Consider the following 26,569-nt stretch of genomic DNA (forward strand, 5'->3'; position numbering starts at 1 on the left):
TAAATCTATGTATCTGAAATTGAAATGAGAAAGTCATTAAGTAGCAAAAGTGGCTTCCAATACTTAATAATATTTAAAATGAAAGCAACCAAATTCAAAACAAAAATACTACACATCATGAAATTAAAAATAATATGCAAACATATTCAGGTCTCAGAATTTTTAAGGTATCAGCAAATAATTCACATTAAAAAAAAACATTAAGACCAATGTTAATGAGCTTTACTACCTACGAAATAATTCATATTTACCTTAGAAAAAGTTTCAAGAGAAAAAGTTCTGATATGGTATAATTTTTAAATGAAAGTTCAATTAATTCATCAAGATTTTTTTACTTTTTATTTTATTTTTTAATGTTTATTTTTGAAAGAGAGTGTGAGTAGGGGAAGGGCAGAGAGAGAGGGAGACATAGAATCCGAAGCAGGCTCCAGCCTCTGAACTGTCAGCATAGAGTCCGATGACGCAGGGCTCAAACTCACAAATGGTGAGATCATGACCCAGGCCGAAGTCAGACGCTTAACTGACTGAGCTGCCGAGGTGCCCCTATCAAGCTTTTTTTTTTTTTTTTTTATGAAATTTATTGACAAATTGGTTTCCATACAACACCCAGTGCTCATCCCAAAAGGTGCCCTCCTCAATACCCATCACCCACCCTCCCCTCCCTCCCACCCCCCATCAACCCTCAGTTTGTTCTCAGTTTTTAACAGTCTCTTATGCTTTGGCTCTCTCCCACTCTAACCTCTTTTTTTTTTTTCCTTCCCCTCCCCCATGGGTTCCTGTTAAGTTTCTCAGGATCCACATAAGAGTGAAACCATATGGTATCTGTCTTTCTCTGTATGGCTTATTTCACTTAGCATTACACTCTCCAGTTCCATCCACGTTGCTACAAAGGGCCATGTTTCATTTTTTCTCATTGCCACATAGTATTCCATTGTGTATATAAACCACAATTTCTTTATCCATTCATCAGTTGATGGACATTTAGGCTCTTTCCATAATTTGGCTATTGTTGAGAGTGCTGCTATGAACATTGGGGTACAAGTGCCCCTATGCATCAGTACTCCTGTATCCCTTGGATAAATTCCTAGCAGTGCTATTGCTGGGTCATAGGGTAGGTCTATTTTTAATTTTCTGAGGAACCTCCACACTGCTTTCCAGAGCGTCTGCACCAATTTGCATTCCCACCAACAGTGCAAGAGGGTTCCCGTTTCTCCACATCCTCTCCAGCATCTATAGTCTCCTGATTTGTTCATTTTGGCCACTCTGACTGGCGTGAGGTGATACCTGAGTGTGGTTTTGATTTGTATTTCCCTGATAAGGAGCGACGCTGAACATCTTTTCAAGGTTATCACTTCCATCCTCTTCTTCTATCTCAGGAGAGAGCAGGTTTATTTATTTGGATAAAAGTGTGGAGAAATTTTAAACACTGCCCAAGAAGGCAAGGTGAGAGGTAATGAAATTTAAATCATAGTAATTTGTACTCAAACTAAATTTAATAAATTCAAAATAGAAGAATTCTTACATCTGAAACAGTGAGATTGTAAATAATGAGCAAGATATATCACAGGCTGGAAAAGTAAGGGTAATTAGGCAATGAAGTAAATAGCTGCATTAACAGATTCATTTGATTCTTTTTTTTTTTTTAAGGTTTTTTCATTTTTCAGAGACAGAGCATGAGAGGGGGGAGGGGCAGAGAGAGAGGGAGACACAGAATCCAGAGCAGGCTCCAGGCTCTGAGCTGTCATCACAGAGCCCGACACGGGGATCAAACTCACAGACTATGAGATCATGACCTGAGCTGAAGTCGGATGCTCAACCAACTGAGCCACCCAGACACCCCAGATTCATTTGATTCTTAAATGAAAAGCCAGTTTATATCAAGAAAACAAAATATCTGTGGTATTTAAAAACTGTTTTTAAGCAGAGAACTAAAAGCGCAGTGAATTCAGTTTAAAAGCAATATTGAAGTGTAAAGTTTAGCCAAGTGGTGTGCTGGTAAGTGTATACAACTGGCTGGTGAAGAGGGAGGAGGTGGTTCTGATTTAAAGCATTTGCTGATTTCTGGTATGAATACCTTTACCATGGCTGATTTCAAGCTGCCAACATGATGTCAACTGACTTGTAAAATTTCTCAGACTTGAACAACTGCTCCTTGTGAGCCTGTATGGGCCAGCTTTACACTAGTTAGCACACTCAGGAAGTATAACCCATGACAAGACATTGCATTTGAAGATTGAATTAACAACTGGGCACGTCCTGGCAGAGGCATCTCTGGTAGGGGAGGTTCTGGTAGCAGAGAGGTGGGGTGCCGTTTCTGTGTACATTTTAATGTACAAGTTGGTAGTAGATTAAGGTTTACCTGTAATAGGAAAATAAGGATAAACCCTAAAAAAAACTTCCTGCACACAAACTTTAGTTCCCTTCTCTTAGAAGCTTTATTTTATTCCTGAGCATATATTTTAGGACCACTTACCTTCAATCTCTGCTCTTTCACCTCCTCGGTGTTAAGTACTTCACCTTTTAGATTAGTTAATTCACCCCAGTTTTCTCCCATAGCATTTAAAACATTTTTTTTCAATGTGTATTTATTTTTGAGAGAGACAGAGTGTGTGAGCAGGGAAGGGGCAGAGAGAGAGGGAGACACAGAATCCAAAGCAGGCTCCAGGCTCTGAGCTGTCAGCACAGAGCCCAAAGCGGGTCTTGAACTCACAAACTGCGAGATCATGACTGAGCTGATGTTGGACGCTTAACCGGCTGAGCCAGCCAGGACCCCTCTCCCATAGCATTTTTAATTAATCATTTCATATGCTTAATGGCCCTTAAGGGCCTTAGAAATAGATACACACACACACACACACACACACACACACACACACACACGATAAGTACATGAGGTGATGAATATGTTAACTAACCTTATTGTGGTAACCATTTCACAATGTATACGTGTGTCACATCATTATGTTGTAGACCTTAAACATACACAATGTAATATGTCAGTTATAGTTCAGTAAAGCTGGAGGGAAAAAAAGATTTGAATCCTCTTTGTGAGAAAAAGTGAAACTCAACTTTTCATGTTTCCTTTGGTAGAGATGTAATTATTAGATCAGTCCATGCCTCTTTTATGGTTAAACCGAATGTTGATGGAAAACAATAGTAGAGGAAGCATATAATAATATATTGCTATATTAGGATAAACCTGTTTCTCACAATTTCTCATTCAAATTGGGCCTACATATGGAAAATTAGTAATATTTTACTTAATTATATTTAAGGACCCTTTATTCCTGTGATTTAAAAATGTTCAGGGGCTCCTGGGTGGCTCAGTTGGTTAAGCATCTGACTTTGTTTTAAGTTTATTTATGTATTTTGAGAGAGCAGGAGTGAGTGGGAGAGGGGTGGGAGTGGGGAAGAGGGGGATAGAGAGAATCCCAAGCAGGCTCCATGCTGTCAGCACAAAGCCTGATGTGGGGCTTGATTCCATGAAACATGAGATCATGACTTGAGTCAAAATAAAGAGTTGGATGCTTAACCAACTGAGCCACCCAGGCACCCCAAGAGTACATGTGTGCTCGCTTGCTCTCTCTCTCTCTCTCTCATAAATAAATAAATAGATAAACAAACAAACATAAAAAATACATGTATAAAAATGTTTGGGGTGCCTGAGTGGCTCAGTCAGTTAAGCATATGACTCTTGATTTCAGCTCAGGTGGTGATCTAGGGTTCATGAGATCTAGCCCTGTGTCAGGCTCCATGCTGACAGAGTGGTGCCTGCTTGGGACTCTCACTCTCCCTCTCTCTCTTTGCCCCTCCCCAACTTACACACACACACACACACACACACACACTCTCTCTCTCTCTCTCTCTCTCTCTCTCAAACTTTCTCAAATAAAATAAACTTAAAAAAATAAAAATAATAATTAAAAATTAAAAATGTTCATCTACAGAATAAATTCTTTGATAGTGATTTCAGCCACTTTAAAACAAACTATTCTTGGTCAAATATCTATGATGACTGTAATTGCCAAGTCATACCAGAGAAATGCATGACTTCACTGAGAAAATGAGAGGCTGTTTGTGCCTATATGGGCTGTAAATTAAAGAAAAAGATACGATGGTAGGGCCGAGAAAAAGGATAGCTTTCTGAGAAAGCCACCTTATCCCATGTTCTGTCTAGAGAGCAATTTAGGTGATCTGAGAGCTGTATGATTCAGAATAAATACTCACCTGGCTACATAGAATTAGGTCAGTGATATGCACCAGGCTTCTCCCAGTGTCCACATTTAGGTACATGAACTATGTAGAAGATCTGTATAAAATAGTAATAGTTTATTGAGCATTTATGTTGTGCCAGGTGCTGTGCCAAGTATGTTTCTTACATAAGTCAGATTATATTCATTATAGTTATATAAAAATAAGTAATGTTGTTTCTTTACTCTTTCTCTTTTTTAACTGATGAAGGAACACTGAAGCATAAAGTAGTTAAGAAACTTGTCCCTGGGCACATCATATCTGTTTTTTTTTTAAAGGATTTATTATTTTTTTAAGTTTATTATTTTGAGAGAGACAGAGTAAGCACAAGCAGGGAAAGGGCAGAGAGGGGGAGAATCCCACCTAGCCTCTGTGCCATCAGCTCAGAGCCTGACGCAAGGTTCGAACTCAGGGAAATGTGAGATCGTGACCTGAGCCAAAATCAAGAGTTGGACACTTACCTGACTGAACCAGCCAGGTGCCCCTGGTCACATAATATCTTTAAGTTGCAGAGCTGGTCTTCAACCCAGGTAGGCCACAGGCTCAACACCCTGATAGTTCCACCATCCTTTATTGCCTCTCTTCCCCCTCATAATCCTCGTACTTATTGAGCTATATCGTGTAGTCTTATATTTGAATGTGCACATCTTCCTAAATTATAAATACCTTAGGAGCAGGAACTATTGTAGTTTCCTTGTTTTCTTTTTAGTCTAGTACATCTAACTTCATACAGCAGATGTTCAATTAATGTTTGCTAATTATGGTGCTGTATACATATTTGGGATTGTGTATAGTTTGAATATAATCCATGGGACTCAGAATTGAAAGACCTGAATTCAAGTTCTTGTGTGACTATTACATGTCCATCCTAGTATTACCTCTTTACATTTTAAGATAAGATACATAAACATTAAGTCATACGCTGGTATGAGAGTGTCCAAAGTATTTGTATATGCATGGCCCCTTCTTGAACTGCAGAAACAACAATCATGAAATTTTCTTTTGGTGGGTAAGGGTAGTAGAGATTCTGAATTGAAAGTATTAATTGCTGGGTGGTAATATAAAAAGAGTAAAGTAACATAGTTCATTAGTTAAGACTAACAGAAAAATGTTTGATGTTTTCAGTTTGCAGTAGTGATTGTATGTGGTACCATCAGATTTAAAGGTGATCCTAGTACAGTCTGAAGATGCTTCAAGTAGTCAGACAGTTAGTGGTTAGATGTAGTTCAAGTAGTTAGACAAGGTACTCTGAAGTTAGAGCAGCTGCTCTGAAGCAAGGGAAGCCTTGGCTGCTGGATCAAGGGATGGGCCATTAAAGTCATTGATGTTTGCCAGGTTGTAATTTAATACCTTGGATGGCCTAATTTCTTATATACATAAAAAAGAAAGATTTATGTAATTTGGAAGATATTAATCTAGACTCATAGATTTGTCACCAATTTTTCTGCCTATGTCCTTGGTGATTTTTGTTCAGAGAGATTCTTCGGTTACTTTTGGAGTCATCCACAACTGTATTTTTAGCCAAGAAGGGAAATTCATTCTTCAAGTGGATTTTTTGCTTGCTCTACCTATAGGTGTCTCTGTTGATCGATTCCTGATTCATAGAGAACAAAGGATATTTTTGGTCTTGTTTTTCATGTGGAGGGCCCCAAATTTGTTTTAATTTCTACCCTGTTAACTATTCAAGCCCCTCTGAAAAGTCAGCCATATATTGGAGATTTCTAGATTGATGATTTTTCTTTCAAGTTTTTTTCTTCAGATTCCTGTATTCTATGTCTGAGCCCATTTAAAAAAAGAGAAGACAAGGTTTCCTTTACTTCAGCTATTTAGGTACCCAAAAGATTGAAAATTTCCTGAAGTCTATTTAAGTTTTTTATGATTGATCTTTATTTTGTTTGCAGCTTTGAATCTTTGACCAATTAATCACTGAGAGAAAGCCTTCTGAAATGGTGTTAAGGGATGTTTTATCTATTTTTCTTGCCCTCTAAAGGCTATTAAAATGTTTTAATTTATTATTATTATTATTATCATTATTATTATTATTATTTTGAAGAGCTGGTTTGCTTGGATGTTCTCCTGGTCTTTCTTACCCTACTGCTTTTCACCATTTTCCCCCCATCCGAGAGACTAAAAATTAAGTGAACTAGTTGGAACAGAACTGATAGTTCGGGTCAGTAAGTATCAAACAAAATCCTGAATTACACAGCAAATTTATGCCTTCTGGGGTTAAAAAAAATTCTTTAAACTCAGCTCTAGACCAGGGTTTAAATTCAGCTATCTATAGAACAGCCTTCTGGTCTAGCAGTTTGAAGTTGTTTGGGGCAGTGTGTCCAGTCCTTTTCTAGGAAATCAGTTAGGAGGTCAGGGGAGGAAGCAGAAGGAATTGAAGGGGTGCAGTGAGTGGTGAAGATAAAACTGAAAGAGATACAAGGAGGGTAAGTTTCAGAAGGTAAAAGAGTCAAATTGAGAGATGCTATTTGGAATCAGCATTTTGAGATCTCAGTTTACTAATTAAAGAAGTGAATTAATGAGTTATTAAGAGAGATTTTATGTCTTAATTTTATAGAACTCTTCTTAACTGTATTAGTTATTTATTTTGACATGTACAAAGATCACCATAATGACCCCTGTTACTCTGAATTTTTTAAAAGGTCATTTATAATTGCAACAATTAGGATTATAGTGCAATACAAATAGAAAGCAGAGGTTTTTCTAGGAAGAGGGCCTAGCTTTGATATATATAAACCTGTAACAGGTTGGTCAAAAGTGTGTGCTTTGAAAAGCAGCTTGGAGGGGCAGCTGGGTGGCTCAGTTGGTTGAGCGTCCAACTTTGGCTCAGGTCATGATTTCACAGCTTGTGAGTTCGAGCCTCGCGTCAGGCTCTGTGCTGACAGCTCAGAGCCTGGAGCCTCGTTCGGATTCTGTGTCTCCCTCTCTCTCTGCCCCTAACCCACTTGCATTCTGTCTCTGTCTCTCTCAAAAATAAATAAACATTAAAAAAAGAAAAGCAGCTTGGTTCCTCAAGCAAGCAGAGGTCAATATGGTGCTGTACGATCAGTCATCTGATAGCCACTGATCCTGTATTATGGGCTAAGAACAGTGACTCACAATTACAAGATCAAGAGTGTCCTCTTAAAAGTTTTGTAGGACTCCCAAGGCCAAGTTTGACTGATTACTTTTGTGTAAATTGGTTGCCAGTTTAACAGACCTCCAACCATTTGTCCTTGGGGCATCTTGATTGGTTTGGAGACTTATGAAGTCTGTGCCTCTATCTGTTCTTTCTGAAGCACTTCTCTATACATTCAGCAACACAAGACAATTCAAGCAAAAATACACAATACGAGGGCTTTATATGAATTGGCAAGCAAGAAGGCAAAGCAGCAAAAGCATAAAGATATTAATAACAAAAATATTTACTAAATCGTATACCTCCAAGCCAAAAGTTCTAATAACCTTATACAAAAATTAGGTCTAATTATAAAGTGAGTTCACTTCCAAAACTGAAGGTTGAATTGCCCTATACAAAGACTTTGAACTGATGACCTTATATGAAGACCTAGTGGGTCTTTGTAACAAAAATCCTAGAATAACAAATTAATCAGCAACAAGAAGCTCAGTGAAACAAATCAGAACTCTAAGTAAGACCATTGTTGAGACACATTCACCTGGCAGTAAATTTGAAGGACAAATGGAATTTTGGAACAAGGGACAAGGAGAATGCACCTGTTAGTCTGAGGGTATCAGAGACTTCTGCCAAGTGAGAGTATTCAAAATTGTCTCAGCGAGACTTCCAGAACTGTCAAAGGATGACACCATCACTCAAATCTGGTACAAAAGCCAAAGCTGAATTTATTGCTTTATTAAGTAAAAGAGGTATGCTGGTGAGGCTTAGTCTCACTGAGAAAAGTCAACTAATGATTATACATAGGGTTTAGGAGTGTGTTTTGGAGTTGCGTGGTTTCCAGAGGCAAGAACAGGTTGATGTCAGTTTTAGAATATTTGTCATTGTTGAATACAGAAGCATGTTTTGTGTTGGCTATAGAGGGGAGAAATGGATGCACATCAGCCTCAGTGAATTTTCTGGAGTGATTCTTCCATTAAGTATGAAGCTTTCACTGATTGGTTGGCTTTCAGTGGGCTGTTGATTGAAGTGACTTGTTAGTTAGATGGTTTTAAAACAAGTTCTAAACCTTGTTTCATTGTTCTCTGAAAGTGAAACTGGAGCTGAAATGTGTTGATTACATGCTTAAAAACCAGTTCAGGTATTTACTGACTACATGGTTCTAGAACAGCTAGTCTTTTCCTGGGGATGGGGCTGGTAGGTATCTATAGCTAGCTTATATCAATTCATGCTAACTAATTAGTAAATATTCAGGAATGATATAAGCCGACTATTAAACTGCTAATAGCTTAAAATCAGCCATGTTGGGCATATTTACACCACAGAAATGGCCAAATGCTACAAAATCAAGTCATTTGGAGAGTCAGTTTACCAGGACATCACTGGATGGGAGCATTAGGCATGGAACTTACGAATTTAATACTATAGACAGGTAATAGATTCCTGATTTGAGAAAATAAGACTTCATATTTGATCCTATTCTACACATGGTCCTCATTATATTGACTTAGGGAGATGGCCAGTGAAACAGACCAAAAAATGAAACTAAAATTTCCCAAGAAAAATGCAAAATATAGCCAAATCCACATACTTGGCTTCATTGATCCTGGGTAATGAAGCTCTATTTTGTAAAAGTTGCTTCCTAGCTAATCTCTATTTTCAAAATACATGTTTAGGTAGAAATATTCTGAATACAAATTACTGTATTTCATTTTGAGAAAAATGGGCATCTGTTACAGTTTAAAGATCATGGATAGGGGTATTTTTATTTTTTTAAAAATTTTAATTTTTTAATTTTTTTTATTTTAGAGAGAGAGCAAGTGAACAGGGAAGAGGGGCAAAGGAAGAGAGAGAGAATCTCAAGCAGGCTCCAAGCCCAATGTGGGGCTTGATCCCATGACCCTGGGATCACTACCTGAGCTGAAATCAAGAGTTAGATGCTTAATTGACTGAGCCACCCAGGCGACCCATTAAAATATTTTATTTTTAAGTAATGTCTATACCCTAAGTGGGCTCGAACTCAACTTTGAAATCGGGAGTCACATGCTCACTGACTGAGCCAGCCAGGGGCCCCAGAAGTATTTTTAAACTCTCCTCTCCACAAAAATCTCTCCTTCCCCACAAGAATCCCCAAAATGAAAAAAAGAAAGGAGAGTTTCCACTTTGTGAAACAAGACTATCCATAAGTCAAACTGAGAAGTGTCCCTGGTTTCAGGACAGGAGATGTGAGCCAAGGATTTTATATCCAGCAAAATTGACTTTCAAATAGAAAATCACAACTGTTACAACGGGTCACAAACTTATCAACATGTAAGAATGCAAAGAATATTGTTCTCATGAGCCCTTAATGAGAAAGCTACTGAAGAATGAACTTCAGATAAGCAAAGATGACATAATTTCACCAAAGGAGAGATAATCATAAACTATGTGCCTCCTGATGGAAGAGCACTCTGCCAAAGAAATAAAACCTGAGATCAAGGCTCTGTCTCCAGCTGCCAATTTGCAGAAATCCAGAAGAAAAAAGAGCATGTTGAACTGCCGGTGAATATGCAGGGTCCACGTTGTGGGAAACTCTACATGGTCATATAGAATTTATGGTTAAATTCCTAGGTTCTTTAACAGATAAAGTAAGGAGGAAGAACCCATCGATTAAAAGAGAATTAAGAGACAGGTCAACAAATTTTAATAAGCAAGATTAAAAATTCAGTTAAAAACTCAGAAGATACAAACTTTTAGAAAGATCATTTAAAGATAGCTAATTTCATAAAAATTATTAATTTTTTCTCAATTTCCTGCATTTTTACTAAAACTAAAATTTGAAGCATCTTTTTTTGCTTTAAGTTTATTTGTTTATTTTGAGAGAGAGAGGGAGAGAGCGAGAATCTCAGGCAGGCTCTGCAGTGCCAGCACAGAGCCCCGGGTGGGGCTTGAACTCACGAACCCTGAGATCATGACCTGAGCTGAAATCAAGAGTTGGACGCTTAACTGACTGAGCCTACCCAGGTGCCCTGAAGAGTATCTCTTAATCTAACTTATAAAATTAGCATGATTTTATCAGACCTCAGATTTAAACTCAGTTGCATGGTGTAAATACTTACTGTGAGGCAGTACAACAATGTTTTAAGTAACCCAAGTTTAACCTGTTCTATCTCTGTGTGCCTTTGGCCAAGTCACTTAATGTCAGGTGGAGGTGATTTTTATATATCTCTTGTGAAAAGAGTCACAAATTATAACCTATCTCTTAGCTGTTGCAGGAATGCATGAAATATGCGCATAATTCCTGATATTGTGGTTGCCATATGATAGGCACTTAAACGAAAGCTACAATTACTTTGGTTCCAAGTGGTCTGGGGTGGGGCCCAAGAATTTTGTGCTTTTAAAAGCCTCTCAAATGATGCTAATGATTGTTCTAATTTTGGAAACACAGTCTCTGATAAAATCTTCCTGGATGTGAACAAATATGCAGCTTCAAGGATTTTTTTCAATTCATTTCTTAGTAGAAAAACTGGAAGACATCTGGGAGACTGGCAAAATAAACTATGGCCTATCAATTTCCTAAAATATGTGGCCATTAAAATAAAAATCAGATCGCTAACACAGCACTGTTCCAAATGCCTAATACATATCTCATTTAGTAGTCCTGGGAGATGGATTCCATTATTACCCCTATTTCACAGATGAGGAAAAATGTACACGGCATTACAAATAAGTTGTGAAGCAGAGACATTTCTAAACTTTCAGTACTATTTTTTTATAATAAAAGATGGCCTTGTTAGAGGACAGACTGAATTAGCTTTTTAACAGAAATTATTTTATAATCATTGAAGATGAAGCAATCAAATCATTTGCAGCCAAAAACAGTAGGGAAAAATCTATTAACAAGGTACGTTAATTATTTTTCAGGATTTGTGTGTGTGTGCTTGTGTTTTTGTCAGCTTTTTTGTATTTGTAATTTGTTATTTTTCTGATTCTAAATAAATATTCACTATCAAGCCTAATTATGTATTCTTTTTTGTATTGAGCCCTTCTCCCCCCAACAGACTGAATAAGCTTTGGGCCTCACAAAACCTGGATTCCCATCCATCTGCATACCCTGTATGTAAACTGAGAGCCCCTGAAAAAGAGAATGGGACAGAAGTAGTAGGGGAAAAATATTTAAAGAGATAAAACTTTCCTCAAATAACACTTGAGTCTTCATAAAGAGCTGTCCCCAAATTGCCAAGAAGAATGCGCCCCACCCCCCACAAGAGATGGGAGACAGAGGTGCCCTCAAACTGGCTGAATGGTTCTATGTCACTACAATCAGTTTGGAGGCGGCTTTCTGTTTACACTTAGTGGGAACAGGAAGGGTGATCTCATGGGGGAGAGATTGCTTGGAAACTTTCAAAGGTTTTATGTTTGCTGTTCTAATTCCATAGTGCATTGTAGGACACTACTCATATGGTAGTAACAGTAGCACTTCATTGGTTTCCATAGGAAGCAGAGGAAGGCAATTTAAAGTCCCCTTATCAATCCTTTCTTCTTCTTCTTGTTTCTCAGAGTCTGATATTTCTTGTTCGGGATTGGAGTTTCCCATACGAATTTTCATACGGAGCCGAAGGCGGCTCCAAATTCTTGGAAAAACGCCTCAAGGTTTTTAGAAATTTAGGTGAATGAAACTTCATCAGTAGTAATCTAGAATTATTTCTGTTGAATGAGTTGCAGAATGGACATTTAGTAGATACAGTCTTATGCTTCTAGTGTCTCTACTAACAAAAATTGATATTTAATACAATGCTTTCAGAGTTACAGTTTTAAATATTATGAGTAATTATGATACAGATAAAGAATTCTTTTGTAGATATCTACAAAACAATGACTGATTCCTAAAGATAAATCTTTTAATTTGAATAATTAAATCAGTTCAAGGCTGACAGTACAAATATCTGTTTTCATTGAGGTTTAAAACAGTCTAACAGAAATATATAATTTTGAAATCCCCAAAGTCAGTCTTAGAACATTCTGCTAATAGTTCAGAGAAAGTGAAATTAGAGGGTTCTCTATTTTCTGTATCAGGATAGTGCAATATTGAATCAACTGTTTATATTGAACACAGATGACAACAAATACCCACTGAGAAAAAGTCCTTTTTGGCTTATAACTGCTTTTAGGGTGGTCGTTCTATTAACTGTCAAATACATTTGAAAAAAACAGGGGCAATTTAGCTTATAAATACCCACCTATTCAGACGCATTTCTAGAATTTTAATGTATACCTACCAAGTGACAAGAGGTTGTCTTGAGTATCTCCTGAAAAGAAGGTAGGAATATCTTATGATCCATTCATGTCTCCTGTGAGTACTTTGAATTAAAATTGGAATTTATAAGAACTAGCTAGAATAAAACCCCACTAATTTGTAGTAAAAAATGGGAAGGCCCACCTGAGTTAGCATAAGAGTAAGCATTTGTTAATTGTAATAATAATGGCATATATATGCTATATGGAGATATGGCTGTTCACCCAAGACTTTATTCTTTCTTTATCAGCTTATATATTGTCATTTTTATCATTGTGGGACCAGACAGACATAGCAAATATAAGATGCTACAGAATTCTTTGGAGTTCAATTTATGTTGCAAGTAGTTTAAACTTTAGAATGATTTACTGCAGGTCTCAGGGAACCAGCATGAAGAACTACAGAATGTTCGAAAACACATCCATTCCTGTTTCACCAAAATTTCCTGTTTTCTGCTACCTCATCCTGGCTTAAAAGTAGCTACCAATCCAAACTTTGATGGAAAACTGAAAGGTGTGTTTTTTAATGAATATATACTTACATTACTTAGTCTGGTTGTAAAATTGTCATTTTATCTACTGGGCTTACAGCTGCTGATTTAGGTTATCCACTTGTGTGAGGCTGATGACTAAAAATGTCAGGAGAACTGGGAATCCTGGTCTGGTGCTGGAACACCTTCTTGGGGAACTGTAGGATTCCATGGGTACTAAATACGTACATGGAGAAAACAGGCAAAGTCTTGCATTCACCTAGGAGGCAGCGACTCTGCCCTTTTTGCAGAGGTTTCTACTTACGTCTGTACATTGAGAAATGCTCCTTAATGTCTTCCTGTTTAATTTGCCTTATTTGCATTAGAGGAGAAAAATAGATGTCTATGTTATTGGAATGTATTATAAGTTATAGAATATTATGATAAGTTATAGAATTAAAGATTGAAAGAAACATTGTGTAGTTCTGAACTCAACCTCTTTAAAAGTGCTACTAAGGAATTTAATTATAAACTATTAAAACCATCACTAAAAGTGAAATCCTCTTCTGGATGAGGACCAGTTGCTGAAAAATCCAGAAGCACTAGAGTGTTTTTGAAATAGTGTATTCTAATAGTATGTAATTATCTGTCAAACAGAGAGGCATTCCTAACATTTTAAGATTCCAAAAAATCTCAACTTGTTTAAAAAAAAGGGGTGGGGTGGGTGGAAGGGGTCTGAAGAAATAGAATTTAATAGTTCCTAATAGATATCACCAGGTCTTTAGATATTTGCTTTGTAATTCATACAAAAACATTTCTGACTTATTTACTTGTAAGGCTCGCACTGAATACACACCCCACTGAGTTCAGATATTTGCTTAATTTCCTGTGGCCTTTCTGCATCATGTCAGGGTTGGTGCGACAGTGACATTAACAAGCTTTTCAGCACAACTGTTCTCAAAGGGCTTCAAAATTAATCTTAAAAAGGGACAACATAACATGTATTCACTTTTACAGAACTGGCAGGTTTGAAAAGCAAACCTATTTTTTTTCCCCGTTTCCATGGCATTTGTAGTCAGATACCTTATATTTAACTATGACAGTATCATAAATAGAATCTCACATTTCATCAGCAGTATTTCTGTACATGTTTTAAATTATCTTTATATAACAGAACAGATAGCACCAGGCACATATTAATGGAGGGATTCCAGGATCCTATCATGTCACTTGTCCCTGTCACTTACGAATTCCAACCCAGTAATGAGCACACAGACCTCTTGATACTGTGCACTTACCTAATGCCGTCAATGTGTTTTGAATAAATTACATAAAGGGTGAGCTCCCACAAGGCCCCTCTTTCTTCTCTGGAGTTGGGGAGTCGTAAACAGGCAGGGGAGGGCCAGGCCTTCAACAACAGTCCTTTATTGGGACACAAAAGTACTCTGGCTTGTTCCATTCGTGCAGTGTACAGCCACAGTTCTTAAATTAACTGATAGATTTTGCAATGAAAGAGCTCAGGGAGAGAGTTGAAGACAACACACACAGGTATAGAACCCCCACCCCCCTTTTTTTAAGTTTATTTTCAGAGAGACAGAGACAGCATGAGCAGGGGAGGGGCAAAGAGAGAGGCAGAAAGAGAATCCCCAGCAGGCTGTGTGCTGCCAGCACAGAGCCCGATATGGGGCTTGAACTCGTGAACTGTGAAGTTATGACCTGAGCCAAAGTCAAGTCGGACACCTAACCGACCGAGCCACCCGGGCGCCCCACGAACCCCACTTTTTTAAGCAGATTTGTTTCTCATCAAATTGTACATATATGTCTAAATATGTACTAACCTACACAATTGTTTTACAGGTACCCCAAAATTATGAGTTTACCAAAGTGGCTAGCCTGAGAGAAAAAAAAAATGAAAAGCAGCTTCAGGTGCCCATCAAAATTGCATTTTGATGAGGCTTTCTAGGACGCCTGCTGAATCTGTGTGTGCCAAAATGTTCTTAGCCTCAGTTTCTCCTTGGGTAGTTTTGAAAGTCAGCTATCTACATTGCTTTTCCATCCCATCCTGAATCTTGTAATTCAATGTGAGTTCTATCTGGGATGTCTTGTCCACTGGCTATGCTGCTCTCCAGAAGGCTGGCATCTGAATAACCACTTTCTTCCTCTACAGAAGAAACGTCTCTAAATAAACAGTTGTGCAAAAATTGTTCTCTGATGATAGTTCCCACATACTCTTTCATAAACTTACAGAAGTACTTTCTAGTTCATTATCAGCAGTAATAATTGTTATAATTACTATTCATGGTCCCTCACTACTGAAAATGTTATCTTACCATTTCCTCTGTTATGTGAAATTTATGATACTATGATTAAATTTAGCTGCTATTAATTTAGTGGCTTCCCACATAGGAAATCAAAAGGATCAGGTTCATTCCTGCTGCATTCAGACAGTTCTTTCCAAGTGCCCACCGAATACCTCCCCTGACGTAGTCAGTCTAACCTTTCAATTAATAAGGAGTTACTTTTTTTGTTTTTTTTGTTGTTGTTGTTGTTGTTGTTGTTTTGAGGTTCCTCTGGGTTATGGAACCACATGTAGAACGGCCAGGCAAACCACATCATAAATTGTGGAGATGCATTCTTAGCAGCTTCAGTTAGAGTTCAGGAAGCGTAGCCAAACACTATTGCAAGATAATGGTTTTTTAAGAAGCTGTTTCTAATGAATTGTCAGTCAGGTAATCCTGAGATCTCTTTCTTGGTTGATTTACACAGCAGTTCCACACCAGTGCATCTGCCCCGCAGAGTTCTTTTACAGCATCTTATCATGTCCCCAGTTGTGGCAGATAACCACTTTGGCCTAGCCCCTGAATTCCTGGCAGAGTTTTACTCCGGTGGCAAAGATTATTGAAGGAATGGTAAAGACAGAACAGCATCCCCAGTAACGGTCTCCCCACACGTATTTGTTTGAATACTTGGAGTGGGTCAGAGCTAATGAGCACACCTCTGTAAATTGACCTGAACTGGGCTGCCGATATTCTGGGTCATGTGTGTACTGTGTTGAACTGATAGTGTTAGCAAGAGCTCACCACTGCGTGTGTTGTGAACCTTTGGTTTGTGTTATCTGAATCCAGAATTGGGATATCTGGTATTGGTCTCAGTGAGAACAAAGACTATGGCCAATGCCATCTTCAGAACGCATTTTTAATCCAAATATGTGGTTATATGCTGGCTGCTTTAATGATAATTACCACACCTGCTGGTGCATGAGATACAGGTGTATCTTATTTCATTCCAATTTTATAAGGGAGTGGGTGAGGAGTGGAATTTAAGTACATGTGTTAGAAGTGATTTTAAAGTCATTTTAAAATGAGAAAGGTTGTTTCATACAGAAATTCAGGAAGAATTCATACATTCTAGATATATAGGAATATTTTACAAATGCTAAAAAACAAACAAACAAACAAAAAACCAAGGTGATAAGCAGAGAAGAAAACCTACTGGTATCCGTGAATACAGATGCATGTGGTAACATAATACAGACACCAGTATTGTTCGTGAATATTGGTACCTGAAAAGCAAACCGCAATAATAACTGAATAAATACATTTGAATAAATCTACATATAATACAAAGCAAAATTATGAGTAAGAATTGGTACAATGCAACAGCAAAATACATTTGAATAAACACCTATGCAAGTACTCATAAAAGATTGGGCACTACAATTTCAAAGGTATACAAAACCTGAAATAAAAGAAGTCTGAAGGATTTCCAACAGTATGTTCATGCATCTCGTAAAGGCAGCAAGCAAGAGAAGAGAAGCATGAATTCTTATGTAAACTAGTATTTCAGTGTATAGTGGGGTTGTAGTAACATGCAAGGAAAATGCAAACACAACCACATGGTTTGAATCTTTATTCTTAAGACCTCAGAAATCACCAGTCCCAAAGCCTGAAAGCTCAGTGATTCTGCTTAAATTCAGATTTTTAAAAATTGTAGGCAGTTATTACATTTACTTAGATATCAAATCTCTGGACATATCTTGCTTTTTATGTAGGTGTATTTTTCTATATCTTTTGAAATGATTTAGAAATTATCACTATGTTCAAAAGACTTCTCTGAATATGTATTTTCTATGTTACTTTGCTAAATACGTAATGTTAAGCTTGAACCTAATGCCGTAACATGGATTATGTGTCATCAGTTGTCCTAAACATGATAGGTGAGCAACTCAGACATCCTGATTTGCCTCCATGGCCTTTTCTTGCCATGTTATTTTGTATGGGCGAATTTCATCACCAAATGTCGCATCACCATCACTGTCTTTCTGAACTTGAGTACTAGTTAACAGACCTTATTCAGTTCTGTACACTTTTCATAAGGTGGGCACACTAAAAACAGAGCAATTTTTGCATACATTTTCTGGCAGGAATACATCTTATAAACCAGTGAGTATCTGGCCTTTTTCCCATTTATGAGCCTGTATACATAAAACCTCCAACAAACTCATCAGAATACATGAAATGTGGTTATGTGAATGGGATGTAAAATATTTAATGTTTAACATCAAAAAAGCTACTTTATGGGTGGAAGGTAAATATGTAGTTGAAATAAAGAACAGCAGTTTAGGCAAGGAGGATCACTCATCCAAGAAAAAATGGGTTTTGGGAATTGCTTAGATGATGGCAAAGTGAGTGATGGCTTTATCACTGGAGAAGAAGTAGACAAAATCAAGAATGTTTTATTTATTGTATGCCTTGGAGGACTTGGATTGGATTTTTAAAATAATGATGAATGTGCTTTTACTTGTAGAAATAGATGATGAATTCATCAAAAACTTGAAAATACTCATTCCTTGGCTACTTAGTCCTGAGAGCCTAGATATTAAAGAGATCAATGGGAACAAAATCACCTGCCGAGGTCTGGTGGAGTACTTCAAGGTATGACTCTCATTTCTAGAGCATTGTTTTGGAATGCAGTTCCTACTTGAAACAAACAAAAAAGTATAGACTCTGTAATATAGGGGCAAACCTAGGAGGAATCTATAAAAATGAGAAAAAATCATTAGACTCCCAAGAGTAGCTTGCTTTCTGAAATTAAAATTTTAAAACTCTTAGTGTTAACTTTATCTTGAGAGAAATATATTTTGAAATATAAATATGAGAGTTGGTAAAGTCTGTTTTTTGTGGGGGGAGGAGGTGTTTCTCGAGGTCCATAACATGTAGTCCTCAGTCATGACCTATGCTGAATTTTACCTTCATTCTGAAGATTCTTCCGAAGGGGCTATACTTTACCTTTCTACTAGAGAAAATTCCTCCACATTTCCTGTCTCTGCACCACGGGCCGATGTAAAGTGGAATAACTTTAAATTTGTGTTTATTTTTTAGCTCAGGTAGCACCGAATACTACACTTTTTTTTTTTTTTTAATTTTTTTTTCAACGTTTATTTATTTTTGGGACAGAGAGAGACAGAGCATGAACGGAGAGGGACAGAGAGAGGGAGACACAGAATTGGAAACAGGCTCCAGGCTCTGAGCCATCAGCCCAGAGCCCGACGCGGGGCTCGAACTCACGGACCGCGAGATCGTGACCTGGCTGAAGTCGGACGCTTAATCGACTGCGCCACCCAGGCGCCCCTACACTTTTTTTTTTTAACCAACCACATACTTATTGGGGAATTTCAGTAATCAATCTCATTTGTGGAGTGATGCTCCAAGGACTAAACTATTTTTAAAATTCACATTTTTGTCATTAAAAATACTTCACATATCTCCTGTGTGATTATTTACCTTCATCACTCTTAGCAATTAATGAGATGTTATTTATCTAAAATTTGAATTCTTATTGTGCATAACACTATGGAAGAGCTTAGAAGTTAGTAGGAGGTTAAGGACCCTTACAGAAATCAGATATTCCATAAAGCTGACAACAGCAGCAGGTACAAATTCCTGTGAGTAAATGAAAAAGAAAGGTTACTCCTAGCAGAGGGATCTGAGAAGGTTTTAGAGAAGGGGGCAGTGACTTAAGTCTTTAAGAAGGGTAGGATTGGCCAAGTAGAGTTGGATGAAAGGGCCACTTCAGGAAAAGGGAACAGGGACTAAGAAAGGGGGAATTAACACATGAGAAAGATAATAGTTCCCCAAACTGTCAAGACTTTAGACCTTCGAGTACAATTTCACAGAGTTTGAGAAATAGTGAATGGAATTACTTGAACATGAGTCTCTCTTTTTCTTTTCATTTTTTTAGGCTTATATAAAGATCTATCAAGGTGAAGAATTACCACATCCCAAATCCATGTTACAGGTATTTATTCATCAAGAGGCGTGACATTTTTAAAAATACTTGTTACTAAAGCTAAGCTTTCCTTAGCTTTAGGCTATGCTAAGCTAAAGATAAGCTCCAGTCCAGCTGTCAGTAATTGCCAAATAAACATGGTGGAATGATTTATTGGAAGGTTATTTTTCTGTTAACTACTGTTTGTGTGTTCAGCTAAACAGTGTTGGATACACATAGAGGAGCTTCACTTGTGCTGACTATACAAACACTTTTTTTTTTTTAAGTTTATTTATTTTGAGAGAGACAGACTGCAAGTTGGGGTGGGGGTGGGCAGAGAGAGGGGGAGAGAGGAATCCCAACAGGCTCCACACTGCCAGCACAGAGCCCAGAGGGGCTCAAACTCATGAAACTGTGAGGTCATGACCTGAGCCGAAACCAAGAGTCAGATGCTTAACTGACTGAGCCACCCAGGCACCCCAACATGCACTTTAGACCAAAGAGTTCTCATTCTCTTTGTACAAAATTAGTTTGGAAAATAGACTCATACTGTGGTTTAAATTCACACATGTTAACAAGTAGAAAAGCAGGTCCAGGTTTTTAAACAAGTGGTCTCTATAAACATTTAAGGAAGGAGAAATTAGCTTTTTCTTTATTAAAAAAATTAAGTTGTTAATAGTTCCTTTTTGTCAGTGATCCATTGTTCTATCAGTATCAATCTTTAAACTTAAGACATATTTATATATATATTAGTACAGATAAAATGCACTGTATATTATTTCCCATGTGTTTGGGTTTATAAATTTCCCCCCCACATTTGGTGAGAGGGTTAAAAGTATTTTTAAGAAGAAAATTCTTCCAAATGAAAATTCAGTTTCAGAACTGTGACTTACTGAGTAAATTTCTGTGTTTTATGTATTTTGAAATTTTAATTTTACCAGTTTTTAAAAATGTAGTGGAAATACTTCAATACTTTCAAATTATTTCATGACCTTGTGTTCTTGTACATTTCTTGCACATGATACTCAGAAATGAGAATTGCCTGTGAGAGTTTAATATGAATTCCATTTTACATCATATTTTATACTTTGTCCAAAGGCCACAGCAGAAGCTAACAATTTAGCGGCCGTAGCAACTGCCAAGGATACATACAACAAAAAGATGGAAGAGGTAAGAATTAAATAATATTTTAAATTATGTTTTAAATAAAATCAGTATTTCTTCCATGAGATCATTCTTTTTTTTTTCTTCCAAGTTATACTGTCTACAAAGAAGTGGTTTTAACTTCTGCTTTCTCAGCCTATGTTTATCACATTTCTATTTATTATATTCCTAAAGTATTTTTTAGGAAAGGAACACTATGTAGGCATAGTGTTAAAACACTTTTTACAAAACATAGTGTTAAAACATATCTTAGATGTGTTCTCTCTATATTAGAGACACTTTTCTTATTCTTTTTTTTTTTTTTGGCCATTTCTTCCCACTATTTATAAGTTCTAGTGACTAATATAATGTGCTACCGTCTCCACTACACTTCCCTTCTTGCAACAATTCTAGTATTTCTATCTTAACTATAAAAACCTGTTAGGAAGAAAAAAATTAAGCCTCAAGGGCCAATATTTCTACATACTATATTTCCTCTTTTTAACATTCCGAATTTGGGTGCATCGAATAATTACTGTATATGCCTCCTAATTGGATAGGTTTTTTTCCCTCTGAAAATGTCCTATGATAAAGATTACATCCAAAGTAGCTGGAGTCTTAAGAGTCAAGAGAAATACAGTATATGGAATAGTGTTCACACCATACCTAAACGGTACTTAGAGTATGTACTTGGTATGCTTTATGTAGTTAAATCTCAAAAAACCAAAGTGAAAGGTATGGGTAACTGAGATTTCCCTTGTAACTTTTGAAAAAACTGCAAATGTGGTCCAAGAACATTTAATATGCTTTCATTTGGTCTCTTGAAGAAAATACTGAAAGGGCTCCATTCAAACAAAATCAGTAAAACTGCCAAAGAACATGTTTTTCATAATTTTACTTTAGAGTTTTATAGCACTACTCATTGTTTTAAGCTAAACCTCATTGGTTAAAAATACTTCAGTGTAGTTAGAATAAATTTCCTAGAAGAACTTGTATGTAAGTAGTTTATTTGAATTTGGATTCATTCTGTGAATGAACTCAGTTTGCAATTCACTTTGTATCATGCGTTTTCATCTTGAGGAACTTGGATTAAGTCTTGGATATTCTTTCCCAGGTGAAAAAAATAAAAATTAAGAATGGCTTTATATAAGTCACCTATAAAGTAGCGGTCCCACTTACAGTGATGCCTGATAATGGAGGGTGCAAATGTGGGTTGACAAAACATAAAAGTAGACTCCTTCCGTGTTCTAACAAATTCACCTAGCTAAGTGGAAGATTTTGACACAGTTGTGAATTTTACTCTGCATTGCATAAATGGCACTTCTCTATCTGATACAGATTTGTGGTGGCGACAAACCATTTCTGGCACCTAATGACCTACAGACCAAACATTTGGAGCTTAAGGAAGAATCTGTGAAGCTATTCCGAGGGGTGAAGAAGATGGGTGGGGAGGAATTTAGCCGGCGTTACCTGCAACAGCTGGAGAGTGAAATAGATGAACTTTACATCCAGTATATCAAGCACAATGATAGCAAAAATATCTTCCATGCAGCTCGTACCCCAGCCACACTGTTTGTCGTCATCTTTATCACTTACGTGATTGCTGGTGTGACTGGATTCATTGGCTTGGACATCATAGCTAGCCTATGCAATATGATAATGGGACTGACTCTTATCACCCTGTGTACCTGGGCATACATCCGGTACTCTGGAGAATACCGAGAGTTGGGGGCTGTAATAGACCAGGTGGCTGCAGCCTTGTGGGACCAGGTAGGAATACATTTCATCCTTTTCAACTAATTTCGGCACATTTTTGAATGCCATCTGTTTACCAGACACAATGTAAGATGTTGGAAATAAACAGGTGAAAATGACTTGGGCCCTAGTCTTCGTGGGCTTTAAAATCGGTCAGGATGGCCAGATACAAACTGTAATACAATATGTGAAGTCCCACACAACTGTTTCCCAGTTAGCATTTCAGTATTTTCAAATATCCATGGATTAGGCAGTGGTTTTTTACTTTTTGTCCTAAAAGTTAAAGATGTTAAGCACAGCTGAATTTTTTTGAGCCGATTATTATTTATGTGTTAAGATTACTTCATACTTAAAACCCATCGTTTGGCTAGAGTAGGCTTGGTTAGGGGTGTGTGTGAACCACTATCCTAAGTTGTTGTATCACTGTCTCTTTTAGTATAATCTCCTGAAAGCAAGATCTGATTGCTTTAGATTGTCTCTATTTGAGCTAGACATTTGTACCGGGCCACAGGAGTCCAGGTCAAACTCTGGATCAGCTGCTGATCGGTTGGTTGTCCTTTATGTTTCAATTAACCATAACCTAGAGAGTCAGGGTCACTGTGGCCTATTGTTCAAATAACTGATTATGGGTAGGGAAGACAATAATAAACACACCTAGAATAATAATGAACTCACTCTGTCATCCTGGAAGGGTCTTCAGTACCTCATGAAAATTTAGGGGCATTTAGTGAAGCTAAAATAGAGATTCTTCATAGAATTCTGGAGTTAAGACTTTTGAACATTTATGTTCTGCAGGTAGTAATAGCTACAATTATTCCAGCATTTATACTTACATACACTCTTTAGAATTGTAACTAATGAATTTACCATGTGCCTTTGAAGAATCTAGCTAAAATAAACTAATGGTTGCACTGTGGATAAAGAATGAATGGATCCTCTGACACGGTCTCAAATAGCTCCTCAACCTCAGAAGAGTGAAGAGGGGCTATTTGAGGTCAATTCCAAGGACCTCCTAGAATATGATGCTGAGCCCTACGAGGAATATAGAATTGGGTTTGTCAAAAAATTCAGATAAAATATATAATCTGAACTAAAAATATTTGCAGGAGTATTTGTTCTTAAATGCTCATAAATATTGTAAAGAGTTGAATTATCATAATGCTATTAATGAAGCAGGATATATACTTTTCTTTTTTCCCTTTTAAACTGCCTTTGCCACAGGGAAGTACAAATGAGGTAAGTTGAATTTTTTTAATTAAGAGCTACATATTTATAAAAATTACTATGTTCTTATTTTGTAAACTAGCCATTAATGGATATCTCAATATAGATTAGAAAATCTCTGGTGACAACTGCTGTGTTCTAAGATTCACAATTTTAACTATGAATTTTTAACACGATTTTAAATAATCTATTCCAGACATCTTATGTGATTTGATCAGGAATATCATGTGTTGTTTTGTTTCCTGAATGTGTAGAAAATTTTGAAAGCATTTTTTAAATGTTTATTAGAGAGCATGTGCACACACAGACGTGTGAGAGAGTGAAGGAGGGGTAGAGAGAGAGGGAAAGAGAATCCTAAGCAGGCTCCATGCTGTCAGCACGGAGCCTGATACCACGGGGCTGGCTCTCATGAACTGTGAGATCATGACCTGAACTGAAATCAAGGATTGGGTGCTCAACCAACTGAACCGCCCAGGTGCCCCCCCAAATCTCCAAATTCTGCAGTTACAACATTGTGTATTTTGTTGTCCTGGGAGTGCAACAAAATACAGTTACGAATCTTGAGGAAACTTAATTAGTAGAGAGTATTTAAATGGAACTACAACCTTTAGAAGTCGTTTTTAATTTTGGCTTTTGAGTGACCATTACCTTTACCACTGTAAGCAGGTTCCGGGCCAGTGTGCAGTGTAACTTTCTTAGCATACCTCAGACAGGACCTGTAAGTTGTTCATATCTCCTGCACATGGCCAAAACTCTGTGTCTGAGGAAAGAATCTGAGCTTGCAGGAAGGAATCATTTGTTACATAAGAAAAACGATCTCTGTGGAGTTATTCTGGTCATTATCTTCAGGAAGCAAAACTGATCTTAACGAGAGACAGCACATAATTCTTTCCTCAGTTTCTGCTGTTACATGTAACTGAAGTATGTCCTCTAATTAATATCAATGACACATTTAATACAGGTCAATAAAGAATCATTTTATATAAAATTAAGTAAAACAAATTCATTAAAAAATAAAAGCAATCTAAGCTTTTAAGAGAACAGGGATTAAATTGAATGTTAGAATCTAATATGATAGATCTAGGGCAACACCATTTATGCATTTATACCCATATGCATTCATAAAACTGATGATGGTATTACTTAGACTTAAGAAAACAGCCATAGAAACTTCAAAAAGATTAAAAAATAATAATAATAATGGAATTTCCTGGGCATTGGTTACTATTTAGAGGATATCAAGCTTTTACCCAGCTTTTAAAAATATTCAGACTCAAGGGTTGCCTGGGTGGCTCATTCGGTTAAGCGTCCAACTTCGGCTCAGGTCATGATCTCACCGGTTTGTGGGTTTGAGCCCCGTGTTGGGCTCTGTGCTGACAGCTCAGAGCCTGGAGCCTGCTTCAGATTCTGTCTCTCTCTCTCTATCTCTCTCCCCTCCTCACCCTCTCTCTTAAAAAGAAATGAATATTAAAAATACGTATTAAAAATATTCAGATTCTTTACAGACCAGAATTACATCAGTAAGTTGATTTTAACTGGGTGTTCAATATGTGAAAGTGCGAGGGGGGAATGAATCTTAGACATTTGCTGAGGGGGAAAAAGGACAAAAATATTTATGGACACTTATGTAAAGCAGTATGTAAAAATTCCTATGATTCAAACACTGTTGACACAAAGAACAATCACAGTTTTAATGAGCAAAGGCTTTCTGAGGTAATGCTTCTGAAAAACGTTTTGTAAGATATAAACCAAGTAAGGGAAACAAGGCAAAAGAGCATGTTTAACTGAAGGATCCCAGTGGCAAGGGGAGGGCAACATGTGCTTATTTACATGACCGTATCAGGAAATAATGGAAAATAAAAATGGCCCCATTCTGAAAAACCTGTAAGGAAGCCCAGAGAGCAAGTGACCTACCTGTGTATAATAAAGCATCTATTGGCAGTCAAAGGTTATGAGCTCCTCTAATTCCTCCAAAACCGATAATATGCACAATATGAGTTCCCAACACATTCCTCAACTGGAGCACAGTGTTTAGGAAGCTCTGCTCCAAAAGGTGTGCAAGGTAAAAGGAAATGCAGTCTGAGAATAAAACATTTACCACAAAGATCAATCCACAAAAGCAAAAACGCATACACAGTGGAGAGGTGAAGACACTTTTGAGTTCTAAGATTATTAGTTATGAATTTATATCTTATATAGATTAAAGATCTAAAGATTCCACATTTAGCATGCTAAATTTTATATAGTACCATAAATTACACTAAAAAGGAAAAATTTTATATCTCTGTGTTTATACTCTTGATTCTTATATTTCTAGGCTTTATACAAGCTTTACAGTGCAGCAGCAACCCACAGACATCTGTATCATCAAGCTTTTCCTGCGCCAAAGTCAGAATCTACTGAACAATCAGAAAAGAAGAAAATTTAATCTAAATTTTTAGAAATACAGGTGCATGACCAACTGTCAGTTAAATACTCAGTTTTCTGTCTCCATGCAAACATTCAAAGTGCTTCTATCAGGACAGAGTAAAATACCGAGCTCCTCTGAAAACTTCGAAATGGTTTAGTTCTTTTACTTCAGTGTTTAATAAGCAGATGTATGTATGCATGGTTATATCACTTTGTTAACATGTACAGTTTCCTGATTTTGTCTTCAAATATGCTGTTATAATTTCAAGTATTTGTCTATTTATGATGACAGTACATGTGTTCTGCTTGAATTTACTAAATTCTACTACTGGGTTATAATTAAACCATGTAAGTAATATTACTCCATGTTTGGATATGCTCATTTAATTTCCACAGAAGAATTTAAAACTTATTTCCCATAGTCATCCATTTAATCATAGCATCATAACTCAGTAGGCTCATAACTCAGCAGGCTTGATTCAATCTATGTCATCTTCTATATACCATGAGCTTTTATTTTTAAAGACATTTCAGAGAGCTTTTCAGTTGCTTTATCAATAACTAAATACTGCTTCTTTTATATTATGATTTAACATAGAATATAAACTTCTGGATCAAAATGCACAAAAAAATCACTTTGTATATGTACTTGAGT

General features: G+C 37.0%; 1 protein-coding gene across 2 annotated transcripts in view; it reads left to right on the forward strand.

The window, feature by feature from the left end:
- Window positions 1-26,275, forward strand: part of ATL1 (atlastin GTPase 1) — a 71,784-nt gene extending 45,509 nt beyond the window's left edge. Inside the window, exons 7-14 of one of the 2 annotated variants that reach the window (XM_030319053.1) lie at window positions 11,912-12,004; window positions 13,022-13,160; window positions 17,923-18,050; window positions 19,357-19,413; window positions 20,482-20,553; window positions 21,865-22,296; window positions 23,503-23,517; window positions 25,823-26,275. In XM_030319053.1, coding sequence (XP_030174913.1) covers window positions 11,912-12,004; window positions 13,022-13,160; window positions 17,923-18,050; window positions 19,357-19,413; window positions 20,482-20,553; window positions 21,865-22,296; window positions 23,503-23,517; window positions 25,823-25,933 — 1,047 coding nt within the window. In that variant the 3' untranslated portion in view covers window positions 25,934-26,275. The remainder of the gene's footprint in view (window positions 1-11,911; window positions 12,005-13,021; window positions 13,161-17,922; window positions 18,051-19,356; window positions 19,414-20,481; window positions 20,554-21,864; window positions 22,297-23,502; window positions 23,518-25,822) is intronic. The other variant, XM_030319054.1, reaches the window with a different exon arrangement.
- The last annotated feature ends 294 nt before the right edge of the window (window positions 26,276-26,569 follow it).

The sequence above is a fragment of the Lynx canadensis genome, chromosome B3 (assembly GCF_007474595.2).
Source record: "Lynx canadensis isolate LIC74 chromosome B3, mLynCan4.pri.v2, whole genome shotgun sequence".
Classification (NCBI taxonomy): Eukaryota; Metazoa; Chordata; class Mammalia; order Carnivora; family Felidae; genus Lynx; species Lynx canadensis.